Consider the following 15891-nt stretch of genomic DNA (forward strand, 5'->3'; position numbering starts at 1 on the left):
CTTGCCCTGGCCCTTTCAAAAGCATCTTTTTCTTTTGGGGTTCTCTTACGATAGTCCCCAGAATAAATGACCTTGGAAAATAATCGTGTGCCCTAATTCAGTTACATGTAAATTAATCACTTTCAAAGACATCTCATGATTTCCAATCTGTGATGTATAAATAAACTCCAAAAGTTAAGTTCCCAATTATTAATTTTTTTACTTTGTTTACTAAGATGCTACCTTTTTTAGGACAGTATCCTGTCTATTAATGTGAATAATATGACTATTTATTGGGTCTGTCCAACAGCATTAAACATCAGCTTTGCATTTATTAATCATTTCATAGAAAATCACAACTATTCAAGGGCATACTACAGAGAACTTAAGATGTCAACTGTTGATACACAAAAACAACAGTAGACTATTTCAAATTACCTATCACATTTACTTGGTTTACATTATTTATTATTTAATACTAAGGAAGAAACAAGAAAACCAAACCCTAAGACAACCATTCTGTTCCACATGTGGCATTGAGATACTTAAAATGAGGTCTAGAGCTGAGATAGTGATTAATTTAGGAGCTGGTACAGCAGGTTTAAACTTCTTTATCATGCACCCACACACCTGTTAAGTCTGATTCAGCAAAAGTCCACCCACAAAAGGGAAGAGGGGAGGAGGAAAAAACAAACAAACGACAAGCTTGATTTCCATACTCTGGAAACCTAGGAAAACAAGTACAACCAGGAAAAATCCACTTGTGTCCAATGTGCTTTCTACATAAACACGTTTTTTAGGTGAATTTCTCCCTATGTTGCATTAACTTAGGTCATAATTGGCGATGCCACAGAGAAATACAAGAAAATCACATATTTTTGTTTTTCTTAATCAAACAAAAATTTGACAGTGAGCCATGGCAGCTATGGTTTGATCCATTTTCCTCCTGCTGGTCATTTATGCAATGAAGATGATGTGCAAAAATTATTTTGCATTTATAAAAGGAGTTGTCTATGATTCCATGGGGATCTAGCTATAAAGCAGCCATGTATCTCAATACAGTTTCTTTTGTCTCGTTCTTGCTCTTTGATGTGTAAGTCAGTTGAAAAGTAAGCTGGGATCTCTTTGATGTTGAACTTTGAGACTTTATTGTTACTAGCATGCCTACAAGGAGAGCTGTCAGTCAATTTTTACATCTGAACACCCATGTTTCATTATGGTACCTCTTTTACAAGCATCAACCTCTAAATACATGTTTCCAGATTCTTACTGATTACCACACTACTCTTAGAGAATAATGATGTGCTCAAAATACAATTGAAACAACTGAATTTTCAGTAAACACCTTCAGGTAACATCTATACTGGTCTTCAACCAAACTTTTTAAGCAGAAAATAGTCTTAATGAAAATATTTTTTGCAAATAAAACATTTTGAAAACACTCATACCATCTTACTGTTTAAACATAGGGTAACCAAGATTTCTATTAAAGAAACACTGAAATCATAGGAGAATTATTAGCCCCACCCAAGAAGGAATATGAACACAGGGTGCAAGCAAAACAGCTCCAATCCCACTACCTGTAAGGGGCCTTTCCTAGTCTCCTCCTACCCTCCATCCCTCACCCCCACTGCCAATACCTTCCCTGTGAGATTATTTTCCATTTACCCTGTATATACATAGTTGTTTGCATGTTTCTGCCTTCATTAGTGAGCAGCTGCATTTTTGTTTGTATCCCCAGTGCTTAGTACAATGCCTGGTATATACTAGGTGCTTAATAAATACTTGCTGATTGGCTGACAATAGACTTGTGAGAATGTCCACAAAATTTTAGGATGCCTTAACCTATCTCAAATAACTTGATGTGTTTTGTAACGATGGTTGAAACCCAACACTTCACTTCGAAATTGTCTATGAAACAAACATTTACTCTTGGAACATTATTTTTCGGGCTCCTATCAAACAGAGTATTTCTCCAAATAATGTCATAATTAGAAAATACTTGTTGGCATTGGCACAATTTAAGTTAGGAAAAAAATTCTTTCATGTTCTTGGAGACAGCTGTTAGGTCAATAAGCCTTTACCTACTTAAAGTGCATCCATGTATGTGCATTATGTATGTACAAGTTCTCAAGTGGATGCCTCTATTTTTAAACATGGAATGTGTTAATTTTTAATGTTCTTGTTATCATGAGCAGTATAGTATCCTCCAATTGGCTTCACTTTTCAGGCTCATCGACTAGCTTCTAGTACTACTGGACAACAGGAAATACTTTTGGCAGAACCTCCACAAAAGCAAAATACAAGTTGACTTTGCTGACTTCTTGCAACCCTTGTTTATGTCTACCTGCGATTAAAAAAAATGTTTTAAGGTAAACCAAGAGTTTTGAGTCATCAGTTCCAAAGTGAGGAAATATAATATTTGTGTCATAAGAAAATCTAGATGTCATTTTTCTTTTATAGATTGGCAAAAAAAGCCAGTTATAATTAAGAATAGAATGCCAAAAGTGTTTCCACTTCTTGGGTTTCTGAAGGAATAAAATCAGTGTTGTACACTAGTGATGTAATGCTGAAAGTGGTGTTAAGGTTCTTATTTTCCTCTTGTAGAGTGTGGCCTCTTTGAGGGTAACAGAAGTTTTATTTTTGTCTTCAGATCCCCAGAACCCAGCATAGTGCCTGGCACATAGTAAATGCATGCTTATTAAATTACAATTACAAGTACATTTTAGGAGTTTTAACCCAACTATCAAAAATTTAAAAAAAGGCTTTGAGGCTAGAATTTGATAGTCAAGGTACAGGTACAGGTACAAATATAAGATCCCAGTCTGGAAGCCTTTATTGTTACTCAAGAAAATCTGATACTTAATCTAGACAAGTAGGTTACCAAGTAATTCTACAGACTTCCTTTTTTTAAAAAAATCTATTATACACTTGGAAACAAATAGCTGATTAGATGGTATTTCACTCAACTTTTTTGGTATCTGGGGCAGGAAAAGATAAGTAAGAGAGAAAATCTGAACAAATCTTGAACCAAAAAACAAAAACAAATCAGTACTCTATCAAAGGCTCGCAGCATCATTCCACATTAGATAAGACTTTTACGGAACCACAGAATCTGAAAAATCAAGAAATCCCAGAAATCATCTGATCTGACCCTCTCAGTTTACAAAGTAAGAAACTAAGGTCCAGAGGACTGAAGTAACTTGCCCGTGGTCATATAACTAGTTGGTAGTAGAACTAAATCCAAAATCTTTGTCTCCCAATCCAGTGTTCTTCTAACTACAGCACACTTCCATGGTACCAAAACTTTGTTGTTGAATACTGGAAAAATACTAATGGTTTCCTCAAGACTCTAACTTCTATGGAACAATCACATATTATTTAGTGTCCACACAATAACAAGGTGTGATTTATGAAATCCATAGCACACAGAAGCACAGTTCACAGGCAAAGAAAACTGCTTCATAGCACGAATAGGAACAAATCCTTATAAACGGACCACATAAATAAGCTATCAATCACAAAAGTAGTCTTCTGGCCTTCTCAGGTATGATTTCACATCTGCCCTTCTCAGGTATGATTTCACGTCTGCCCATCCTCATTTCTACTCTAACCAACAACAGGCCAAATCGACTTAAACTCAAGTAGGCACCAAGTATATGACAAAATCAACATAAAATTTAAAAGGTGACATAGAGAAAAAGATTGTTTTTATACTCAGTACCACTGTCACCCTTAGAGGAAAATTACATGTACTAAATAAAGGAAATTTATTTTAATTCAATATCTTAAATCTAACCTCTTTGCTACCTTTTTTTCCTTTGAAGCAAATAACGCTCAGCACCTTCTATAAATAAAAGTACTATATTGGCCTTAACTATATCAATCTTTATTTTTCCCCCCGCTAGAATTCCTAAATATTCTATTCTATTTTAAATGACATTCACTTGACAGAATCTACAAAACTCTTTCAGTATAGTAACTGACAACTGGTTCAGTTGAATTCAATTTCCCATTGCATGTTTCAAGTCCTGAGATGGGAGCAGAAGCTAATACTTTTCACAGAGCATTTAAGTTCTTAGCTTAGGGTTCTATGAACTTATTTTAAAAATATTTATTTTGATCATTACATTTCAATTTAATAGGTTTTCTTAGTTACCCTATGTATTTTACTTTATGAATTTAAGGCCATTATTCTGAGAAGGGGGCAGCTAGGAGGCACAGTCGATGGAGTGCTGGGCCTAGAGTCAGGAAGACCCATGTTCCTGAGTTCAAATCTAGCCCTCAGACACTAGCTGTGTGATTCTGGGTAAATTACTTACTCTGTTTGTCTCGGTTTCCTCATCGTTAAATTGAGCTGGAGAAAGACATGGCAAACTGTTCCAGTATCTTTGCCAAGGAAATCCCAAATAGGGTCACAAAGAGTTGGACATGGCTGAAAAATGACTGAACCTTCTGAAAAGGGGTCCATAGGCTTCTCCAGGCTGCTGAAAGAGTTTACGACATAAGAAAGGCTAAGAACCTTTGAAATAGCAGAATACTAATGAAAAATACAGCTTGAAAAAATGTCATATTTCAATTCATATATGTACACAGACTCGTTCTTTACTGCATATTTTTTTAAAATACACATCACAGTAAATGTTGATTATTTTTAAGATGATTTATATCACGTAAGGTACTTCTTTAATTAGGGAGGAATTCAATTATGAACTGAACTACTATTCTGTGAAACTCTTACAGATGATCCATCTGATAGGATGCTTCTTGAAACAGTGAAAACAAGAAATGAACTCTGCCAATACTCACAGGTCTGAGAGCAACAATTGTTACTAAGGTCCAGATAAAAGCCCAATAGCAGCATAAAATTCATTGAAACATTTGAATTTGGAAAGATATTTTAAAAGCAACAATGGCAACAAACTGCATTGTATATTTAAAGAAACAGGAAGTAAAAGATTTTATCTAGATCACAACAGGAAAGTTAAAACTATATTTTTTGTTTTTCCATATGTAATGTACAACTTGATATCAAACTCTTGTTAAATTACACCATTTGTTCTAAAGTTTATAAAACCAATTATGAATGCATTTCTATTATTGTATTTCTCACAGCACTTGGAACTGAGCTTCATTCAAGGAATACAAACTATATTTATCATCTGAGTTAAATATACTTAAGTGCATCAAGTAAACCCTTTACATGTTTTGGGAAGAAAGGCTGGAAGTTTTAGTGTTTAAGTTGTTTTAATTTACATCTTTCAGCTAGCCCCTTGACCCCACCTTTTCCTGTTAAAAAAAAAAGGAGTCTGCTGATTTAAGGAATGAAAGCACTAAGATAATTAGGCAAGGCTAGAAACTGTATTTTAACGAATGTAGGACAAAACTTGGGAAAATAGAACATAGGTGAAGCAGAGTGATTCAGTGGATTTGGTTTTACAACTACTTATATAGCCTTGGTCAAGTTATGTCATTTCTCTGGACCTCAGTTTCCTCATTTGTAAAACGAGGGGGTTGAATGAAGTGAATTCTGAGGTTCCTTCTAGCTCTAAATTTACGATGCTCCGCTCTTCTAAGACAGAGGTCTATAACTGGCTATTTCTTCCCCCAGAGCACAAGACCATAGTTATGCCTGCAATAGAGACAAGAAGAGTTAAAAATAAAAACCATCACCTCATTTAACTTAAATTTATTTTAAAAAATCAGAGGTGACTGCTAATCTTCCCATTTTCTCCAAATGAGTACTTTTCTTTCATCTGATTTCTCTAAATAATTGTGCAGCTGATTGAGCAGGTGAATTTTTGAAATATATCTGTGAAGGGAGATACAGGGTACACTATCCCAACTTAGAAAACAATTTCTACTTTTGGTCTCTCTTTGCCATTAGCTGGATAGATAATCATTGGTGAGCTATTACGGCTTTTATCCTTCATGGGCCTGAAGCCACTAGAGGGCATCCTTGATTCAGAGCTGATGCAGAATTGTGCTAAAAGCCATCATTCAAACTCTTTCCTCCTATGCACCTTTAATTAGGTTGCACATTTATTTTTGATTTACCCAAGTTTACAACAATTAATTTCAGACTGATGGGAAACATTAATTTCCAATAAAAAAATAACTAACATCTTCTATATAGGCACAGAAAGAGGCAAAGACACGGTATAACTCAAGATGGGACTGGAAGACATCCTAATTCATGAGCCTTAAAGTAAGACACTCTCAAAGTTCAGAGAGAAAAATTAGAAATTTTAAACAACTTTTTCTTATTCCTTCTCTTCCCCACAACTTAGCTCTTAGGTGCTATAATAAAAGTAAAATTAGTACAAATGAACTGTTCCAGCTACCTCTGTATCCCTTTCACCAGGCTCTGTGCACAGTGGGCACTTGAGAAATGTCTGTGAATGGAACTGGCATATGCCATGAGAAGTAGGCTTTTGGCCATCTAATCTATTTAGAGGCTCTACCTTCAGGCTCTGTTCAAAAGATCTCTTCTGAATATGTTTACAAGGATTCTCCCTTAGATATCACTCTCATCATAGGAAAAAAAAATATACCAAAAGTCAGAACACTCCAGAGTTATCTACCAAAAAAGCATATTAAAACTAGAATATGAATTTGTGACTACTACTCTTCCACCAAATAAATGGGGCTACAGTCTAGTTTGCTTTATTAATGACTCATCCTCGCTGAAGATTAAGTGTTGGAGCAGATCATCTGAGTTACAACCTTCCAAATAATCTCATGCAAGGTTAATGATACTCACCTAGATCCTCTTATATCAGAAAAGGACTTAATAAAAATCATAAAGGAAAATGTCTAGCGGTAGGCAGATAGAATAATTTCTTTTATGAAGAATCATTTTTTAAAATAGTAATTTAAATATATTAGATTCAGAAGAACATTACCTAATTGAATCTCCTCTCCTCTCCCATAAACCGCAGTGAAGAACTCCCATAATTGTGTATAAATTCACATATCAGTTCTTAAAGCATCTTGCCTTTCAGAAAGAAAAATATTAAAAGGAAAGATGGCTGGATTAGGAGTCAGAAGACCTGGGTTTTCATCAAAGCTGTGATACTTATTAGCTATTTGACATTTGGTAAATATCTAAGCCTCAGTTTCCTTTTTGTTTAAAAAAATTAGAGAGGAGAGGGAGGAAATAATATTACCTGTCTTGTCTCTGTCATAGGGTTGCTGTTAAGGATCAAACAAGGACATATAAGCAAAAGTTTATTTTTGAAAGTTTACATTATATATTTTAAAGTTTATATTTGAAAAATATAAAGTTGAAGGGATTTTATAAATAAGTAACAACTGTCATTTACCTCCCACTTATGATATACTTAGTAAATTCAGAAATAAAACCAAATCTTAAAAATGAAATCCAGAATAAGTCTACTTAGAAATATCAATTTAACAGTTTTTCCTTGCCAGTAACGCCTGGACATTTTTAAGTTTTCCAAGTTAACTATATCAAAATATGACAACTCAGAAACATGATCACAGTTCAACTTCCCTTCACTTTGCCCATTTCATATCATAATATGCTGTTGTTATACATTGAAATCTCTTTCCTCCAGTTTTGCCTCTGTAAAGGTGGTACAAAGAATATATGTTATATCATGTTATACTTGATAATGACAGATTAAAAAATTCTAACTATGAATCTCATTGCCTGGCACAAAAGACTAGATGGGTGATGGCAATGGGGACGAGGGGTTAAATCATGCAAAAAACACAGTTTGGAAATCATCCTCTAACGAGGGTAAGTTTACAGCCAAACTTTTAGCATGATACTTCAATCTACAGCTCAGGTACCAGTGGCTTTCCATCTGTCACACACCATAAATACACACAAAAGACAATTATTATGTGGAAAGAACATGGAATTTTTGGTGCTATTTATTGCTACACAATCTGTTGTACTACCAAATTTTAAAAGTAGTTCTGCAGTTAAATCATATTTCATTTTCACTAGTAAATAACAAAAAATGTAAAAACATACGTTGTTGGAATTGTTTTCCTACGATGATATACTTTTATTGAATTTCTTGCACAAAGGTACAATTACTAATCCTAAAAGCATCTTGAAAGACATTTTTAAAAACCTCAGATACAGGAAAACTGAACCTAATTTACGATAGAAAATGGGAAAAAACAAAAAATACTTTTGCAGATCCTCCTATAGGACAAATGTTTTCAATTTATTTGCTTGCCTCTTTTTAAAGCTTAAAATGAGCTGATTCTATCTCGGATAGGGTACATTTTGAGGTTTCCCACACTAGCCTTTTCAGTTAACCACTTGATTATCACATTTATTTTACCATATACCTCCTAACATGGAAAGCAGTTTAGTAAGAATAAAATCAGTCCCGTGCCAGAGTCTATTTTGGAAATATATTTTATCTGCACAATTATTCTTTAATCAAAAGTACTTTTTGAATCAAAAGTATTTTATTAGGCCTAAATGACCAAGATTTGAAGTACTGTCCCTTATGAAACAATAATCTTAAACATGAAGGGATGATTCCAGTCTTCCTTGGAAGCGGGACCACTCAGTATAAATCATATATTGAAAGTTCCATGTGAGTGAAAATTGCATTGTGATTTCCTTGAGTATGATTTTTTTTTTGGAGAGGGGCCTGGTGCTCTGTAAAAAAAAAATGTTCAGAAAGCAGCAGCTCTTAAAAAATCACGCTTCATTTTTAAATTCTGGCAGAACTTTAATTGGATAAACATCTTTTACTTTTGTCACAGACTGAAAAAAGAAAAATGTCAGAACAAGATGATCCCAGTTGCTACATTCTTTTAAAAAGTGGCCATTTCTTTTCCTCCTTTGAACTTACAAGGCTGAACATCCAGCCTTGTAGTGAGTGACAGCATTAGCCATCCTGGGCTGGAGATGCAACCTTCACCCTCTTTCAACCCTACATTTCAAAGGTCAGCCAACCTAAGCAAGAAGTCCCTGCTAGTGATGTTTAAGAATTAAGATGATGACACCAATGTTCTTACCAAATGACTGTGGGAATTCAAAGGCTCTAAAAATATAAGACCACACTTAGAGATGAAAATGCCATGAATCATTAAACTATAAAGCATAGTCGAGGTGGTAAGGTAACTAACCTGTATTTGTACAGGAATGGTACAGGCTTAAAAAAAAAAGGACCTCAATGATGGTGCATTTATTTACTTTGACTGCATTCATCACTCCTATACCTCCATCTGCATTAGACTGAATTAAGGAGATACATTAGGCAAAGGAATATAACCTGTTGTGTGTGATGAATATATCCCATTTCCTTTAAATACCAGACTATAGTGTGACATTTGGCCAATGAATTTTTCTGATGTGCAGGACAAGTCATCCCCTGATTGTAAATGCTATGCCTCGATATTTCAGTTTGCCTTAGAAATAATCCAAATGGGATTAGGATTGTATTGGTAATATAATAAACAAAAACAAAACTGAAAGATGAGGACATAAATTTGCTCAAATGAAGATTTATTGCCTCTAAGTATAAAATCACTTTAAGCCTAAACTCATTTGACAACTAACACAGGGGAGGGATTTTCTTCCCTTAGGTTCAGAAAGATTTGTTTAATGATATTTTAAAAATATAAACAAATCAGTCAACAAAGAGTGTTTCTGTCCTATGATTTCCCATTCTCTTCTCCCTTATACATATACTAGAAAAAGTGACGATGTAAAGAACATTTCTGTTTTGTATGAAAACCAATTACATACAATCTCCAACATATGGAGCCAATTTGAAGTATTCAAACTGAAGGGCAGTAGGAAGTGTTTAATATGATTCCATGCCAGTGTTTTTTCCCCTTAAATCCAATACAGAAACATTTATGACATTCCTTATTTTCGGACACACTACTCTTCTTTGGTGTAAATTTACACTGAAGTGAGATGATCTCTTTAAAACCCAGAATGTTACAAGATCAGGAAAAAATAAAATATTCTAATTACCTAGATATATTCTATTTCTCCCTTGTGCAACTAAGCTTATAGAAAAATTGCATTCCCAGGGCTTCTGATCTACTTCTCTCAAAGCACAATACTATGAATCTATCATTGTGTGGCAGCCAGAGGTCACTCCAAGACAAATGTGTAGGCAAAAGCTTTGGGGTAGGGGGACTAATTCTCAGGAATTTATTTGTCAATGATGATATGGAATGTCATTTTGTACTAGAGATAAAAAAGAAGTATATAAACAACACTAAATAAAAATGTTAAAATGAACTTTCCATATTGACAGAAAAGGAAAATACGTAATATAGATTATAGTTGACTAGCAATGTGCAATTCCATTTTAAAATATACCCTGCTCATCCCTCTTCCCTGTCAAATGAACACTAGGTTGAAATGAAAATATATTATTCACATCACAAAAAGCAAGATCTCTTTAAGAATAAAAATAGTTACAAAATTAAGCAATATATTCTGCAAATAATAGAGTTATATGCCTTAGCAATTTTACACCTGCATGATCAAAGGTTTTTAATTATCAGTTGAAAATCCTAACACCGAAGGGCTGATTTGGGGGTGGGAGGAGAAAGAAGGATTTTCTTTCTTTTACTATATCTTACAATTCTGTAACCGTAGTAACTCCATTCCTGGAATGACTGTTTCATTACTGCCAACATTTACACTTGAAATTTCTTTTTGTTATTTGTTTGCATTTTAAAAATAGGCTAGATCACATTTCCTATAAACCAGGGAGAAAAGATATAAAATTTGCACATCTCATAGGAAGATTTAATCAAAAGCAGGCTGTTTTATTTTTCAAGAAGTTTCAACCCGCTGATAATTAATTTAAAAGATGTTACCCAATCTCTACTAAGGAAGGCAAAGCTCTGAGATCCAAAAGTAAAACCTATGTTTATTAGTGGTGCCCTTCATTGATGGATTGCAACAACGCTCAAATCTAGCAAACCTTTAACCAAGTCATCAAACCTAGAACATATTAACAGGAGCAAGATTAAAACATCCAAGGCAAATGGATCGTGCATAATTAGAGGGCCTATCCACACGAAATAGATGCGAACCTAGAATCATGATGCAGAAAAACAGAGCCAAAAGCATGTCTGTGCTAGATGCATGTTCACAACGTTTCTGTCCTTGGTGTCTGAAACACCAGGTAAAACCGCTCCTATATCCTTCATCGCTGACACAGGTTATCAATACACACCACGACATTTTTCCTTCCTCATCAAAACTTCTCTTTTCCTGGCTGAACTGTGGCTTCTCGCCTCTTTGGAGACAGTGACAAAGGCACAGAAAACGTCACCTTTGTCACCCCCTCCTTTGGCAGCATCTAAAATACACTGAATGTTGGTCAGACAAGGCACAAGGGCAGGCGACTTAAGGAGTACTAGGTTTGCAGCACTCTGTCGTGCGTTTACTGTCCCTTATGCAACAGTAAATCATGCTAACCCCAACCTCTCCCTCTGGAAATCATGTGGGCAGCTAAGTTCTTTTTAAACAAACATTCGAAAACACACAGTATAAAGTGCAGCTGTGGTTCCCAAAGTTTGCGTGCGTCTCTGCATGTCAGTCGGTGTCCGGTTTGCTTCTGTCCCCGGGTCACTTTCTAAAGCTTTCTAAAACGTGGAAGGGGGAGGGGAAAAGGAGAGGGAGGGGGGAATGACCAAGGGACATTTCCCCGGTTCTGGCGGGCACTTTTGCTCTCGGCCCACAGTGGCTAGCCAAACTCCTTCCCGTCCTAGTGTCTGGAAAACCCGCCCTTCGCTGGCCTAGCTGTCCCTGGGCAGCCAGCGGTGCCGGATCTCTGTGGCCAGGACCGCTGGGAGCCCTAGGGATCAGACCTGCACTAGGGGGGAGGGGTCAGACTGGGACTTCGCTCAGAGGTTGACCACTGAGCAAGCGTACGCAAGGGTTAGCGGGAGGGAGAGGGTGCAAACCCAGTGAAGCGGGGTCTTCCTCCTGCCCCTCCACCCTAGGTGTGATAACTATGAGGTCAGTTGGCAAAGCTCAAAGAAAGCGCCGCTTCCCTTATCTTTGCCCCCTCCCCTAGCCGAGCTTTTAGGCCACGGGGAGCGCATTGGGTTAGGATCAGGTGGCACAGCCCCCTTCCCCGTCTCCTCCACTCCCTTCCCAGCCAAAGGCTGGACTTAGGTAGAAGGGGGGGGGGGCGAGAAGAGGGGCGCAGTGGGTGCGACACCTGCCACAGCCGCCCCCCATTTCCCTACCTGCACCCCTCTTTCTCCCCTCTCCGCAGAGAGTTGCTGCTGCAAACTTTCTTGCAGAAGGCAGCGCTGCCGAGCCGGCCTGGGGCGGGAGGAGGCGGTAGGGCAGCGGCCACTAAGAGACCACCGAGCAGGAAAGGGGGCGGCCGGGGGCAGGAGGGGAAGGAGTTCTATATGGCACCGACACATTGGGTAGGAGGGGGTAGGAAGCCGCCGCAGCCTTCAGCGGGGCTCGGGTCGCCCCAGCGCAGTTACCTAAAGCCCGGATTTGCCCGGCCCCCTTTCCCCTCAACCCCCACCCCCACCCCCACCCCTTGGGAAAGACTAGCAAAATCAGGACTCCCGCTCCTCCCCCCTCACCCCCCACCTCTGCCCCCACCCCTTCTCCCACTCGCCGCTCCCCTTCCCCCTCCCCGGCTCGGGCTCTCGGCTCACCTTTCATCGCTGCAATCACAAAATACATCATTTAAGCCGAGGTGCACAGAACGCAGGGAGAGCGGATGGTCCGAACCCGGAGCCCCTCTGCTGCCGCTGCCTCTGCCGCCTCTGCCGCTGCCGCCGCCGCCGCCGCCGCCGCCTCTTAGGCTGCTGCCGCCGAGGCCGCCGCCGCCCGAGCTCCAGCAGCAGCTACCGCAGCTGCCCGCCCGCCGCCGAGAGCCATCCCCAACCATATGAGGCTCCATGTGACCGGCTGACATCACGGCCGCCGCTCTGTTTACACCGCGCCCCTTTCGCTCCGGGCCGCCCCGCCCCGCCCTCCCGGGCCAGGTGAGCGCCGCCGGGCTCCCCCTACAGTCCAGCCCCGCGGACCTGGCGGGGAGCGCCCCACTCCCCCCCACGCCCCGGGCCAAAGTGTCCTCGCCCCCTCCCCTTGCCCTTCCTCTCCCCTCCCCACCCCCACCCCCGCCTATTCTCTTCTCCTACCGTTCCCTCGACCCCTGGTGTCCCGCACTTGTTGCAGAAATATATTTTGCAGGTAACGCATACACACAGGCTGCAAAAGCCATTCTGGTCATCCACTCCAACTTTCCCACCCCGTGGTTAGAAATGTTCTGCCCAGCTGACGATGGCTACCTTCCCTCACCCTCTGGGAAGTCCTCAAATACATCCCCCCCCCCGTCCCCCAGTTTGGAGTCTGGAAGCTGTCTAGTCTTTTGTTAAAACTCCTTGGTGTATCCCGAGCCCCCTCCTGTCCCCTCCCTCCCCCATTTTTTTTCGACGTGATTCTGGGCACTGGTGGTCAAAAGAGACTAATTTTTCTCAGCTGGGGGGAGGGGAGGAAGGGCGAATTGCAAACAGTAAACTGCTGGATCCTAAGCGAACGAAAAGGCACATTATTAGCAGAGGGGATGGGCTATTTGTTTTACACAGCAGCAGAGAACTATAACTCTCCGGACTTTCTCACACCCACTACAGACGTTAGCTGGGGTGAGAACCGCGGACTTTAGCAGAAAACCCTCCAGAAGTATCTAAGGCTCGAGACGAGCCCGAGTTATTTTACATAACCAAGTTTGCCAGACAACCGGCCACTGCTAATATCCTTGACCGATGCTCTGACCCCAAGATGAAGAATTCAAATACCATTTTTTAAATTAAAAAAAAATGCTACTTAGTTTTTCCCTCTGGGAACAACAACAACAAAAATTTAATCTCGTTTTTGTAAAATATAACTGATTGGAAACCAACACTTGAAAAACAAAATAAACCCCAAATCTTCTAAGTTGTTATTGTTTCTGCTTAGCCTTATGAGGAACTCACATGCAATTATTCTTCAGATGCATTTCTTTACAATGAATTTCAGATGTATAAACAAAGATTATGTGCTTTCAATTTTAGCAAGTATATATGTGTGTGTATGTAACTGAATAGAACATTTTTTTAAAATTACAGAAATAAGTTCTAAGTACCTGCTGCTGAGCCTCTAAGCAATTTCCAGTTCTGTTTTCTGTTTGCCCTATATTTCTATTTCCAACTTCAAATACAATCTTTCCAGAAAATATTTACTTGCCTTCATTGTAATTAAACAGAGAACACTTGCAGTTTTACTGTATAACAGAAATATAATTTTCCGTGATTCATGCCATAATTTCTAACAGAGGCATACTATCAACATTATGGAAAGCAAGGATCTATATCTTCTACTCACACCCATTCTCCATCAAAGTTGTCTTTAGAGTTTTTTTTAACCTGGTGCACAAGCCAAGAAATCACATAAGCTCACTGCATCTTATACAAAATCATGGTACTTCAGACAGTCATTCTACCAAGTTAATACTGTTCAGATTTTTCTTTGAAAATGAAATCCTGAAAATAAGAAAAGGTATAAAAGTGTGACACAAAGACATACCCATGTTAATTCAGCTGGACAGCCATAACGAAGTGGACAAGAACTTCAAACTAATCAACCATATTCCCTGTATTGTTTACAATTATGAAATTAACTTACACCACATCACCATGATGCAACCTCATCACAAAATGAAGCAACGTCACTCTATCACACTGACACCACCACACATCACTTCTCCCTTGATTTCTCTTGTGCTTCTGATGGAAAAAAGGGGAGGGAGGGAAGGAAACTCCAGTCTTTTCTTGTAGCAGGTTCCCAGATATAATTTTCTTTCCCTTGGGGCAGTGGGGGAAGGCAAGCAGTAGGAGGAGGAATATCAAGGACTTTATCCCTAGTGGTATTTTTCAATGCCCCTTGCTTCACTACTTAACACTCAGATGTATAGCATCCAGAATTCAGCATTTTTAAAATAACAGACTCCGGTTTAAAGTACAGAAATGTGATGTTAAATACTTACAGTGGCATTGTAAATAATAGCAGACTATGAACTGAAAAGTGATATAATCCATTAGTTCAAGTCTGGCTGTCAGACATCTGACCCCAAGGAAGCTAATAATACTTATCTGTACTTATTTACAGTCGGTTTGAAATGAAATTGGCAATGTAGAATGACACATAACATGCCAGGCAGTTGTAAGTATGAGAGACAGAATCAGAAATAATTTTAAAATTACATGCCCTAGAATGTTTACTTGAAATATTTAAGATTCATTATTTTCCAGGACATTTTCCAGGGTAATATAAGATCTGAACTTGCCCTTTAAGAAACTATTGCTTTCTCATCTAATATCTAATAGGCAAAATATTTCCAAGTGTTTTAAATGTTAATTTTAAAATGTTGATGAGATTTGTAAATACATGCTTCAGTCAAAGGTATTCATCTTTTAACCCATATTGAACTTCATTTTAATAAAATGTATTCAGAAAATTGGAAATGATTAAAAAAAATTGAGGCTACTCTAAAAAATGACACAAGGCTGAGAAACAAGCAATCTGGGGAAACAAAAGGTCCCAAATAGACTAACAAATTAACAATGGCTATATAAACACAAGCATTTCCTTCCATTTCTGATAAATGTTGAAAGAAATGTAACCCAATGAAAATTTTATTTGATTTACCAAAATATACTGAATTAATTTTTCTCAATTCTTGTGTAGTTGTTTTCCCATTCATCTCTAAAGTGGATAAATAATACTTTTTTTTTTTTACTTAGCAGTAATTAAAAGGACTGGGAGTATTTATTTTAGATAGGATTACACCCCAAATTTACACTAGCTCTCAGAAAAAGAAGGAAGCTTGTATTACAGCTCTGAACAAATGTAATCTATCCTGGAGTCCCCCA

The 15891-nt window shown here is 38.3% G+C and overlaps 1 protein-coding gene across 1 annotated transcript in view; it reads right to left on the reverse strand.

Moving 5' to 3' along the window:
* The window catches only part of RORA (RAR related orphan receptor A), a 112605-nt gene extending 99734 nt beyond the window's left edge, over positions 1-12871 (reverse strand). The window contains exon 1 of the mRNA XM_036736793.1: positions 12634-12871. Coding sequence (XP_036592688.1) covers positions 12634-12664 — 31 coding nt within the window. The 5' untranslated portion in view covers positions 12665-12871. The remainder of the gene's footprint in view (positions 1-12633) is intronic.
* Positions 12872-15891: the final 3020 nt, after the last annotated feature.

This window comes from Trichosurus vulpecula, chromosome 8 (assembly GCF_011100635.1).
Source record: "Trichosurus vulpecula isolate mTriVul1 chromosome 8, mTriVul1.pri, whole genome shotgun sequence".
Taxonomy (NCBI): Eukaryota; Metazoa; Chordata; class Mammalia; order Diprotodontia; family Phalangeridae; genus Trichosurus; species Trichosurus vulpecula.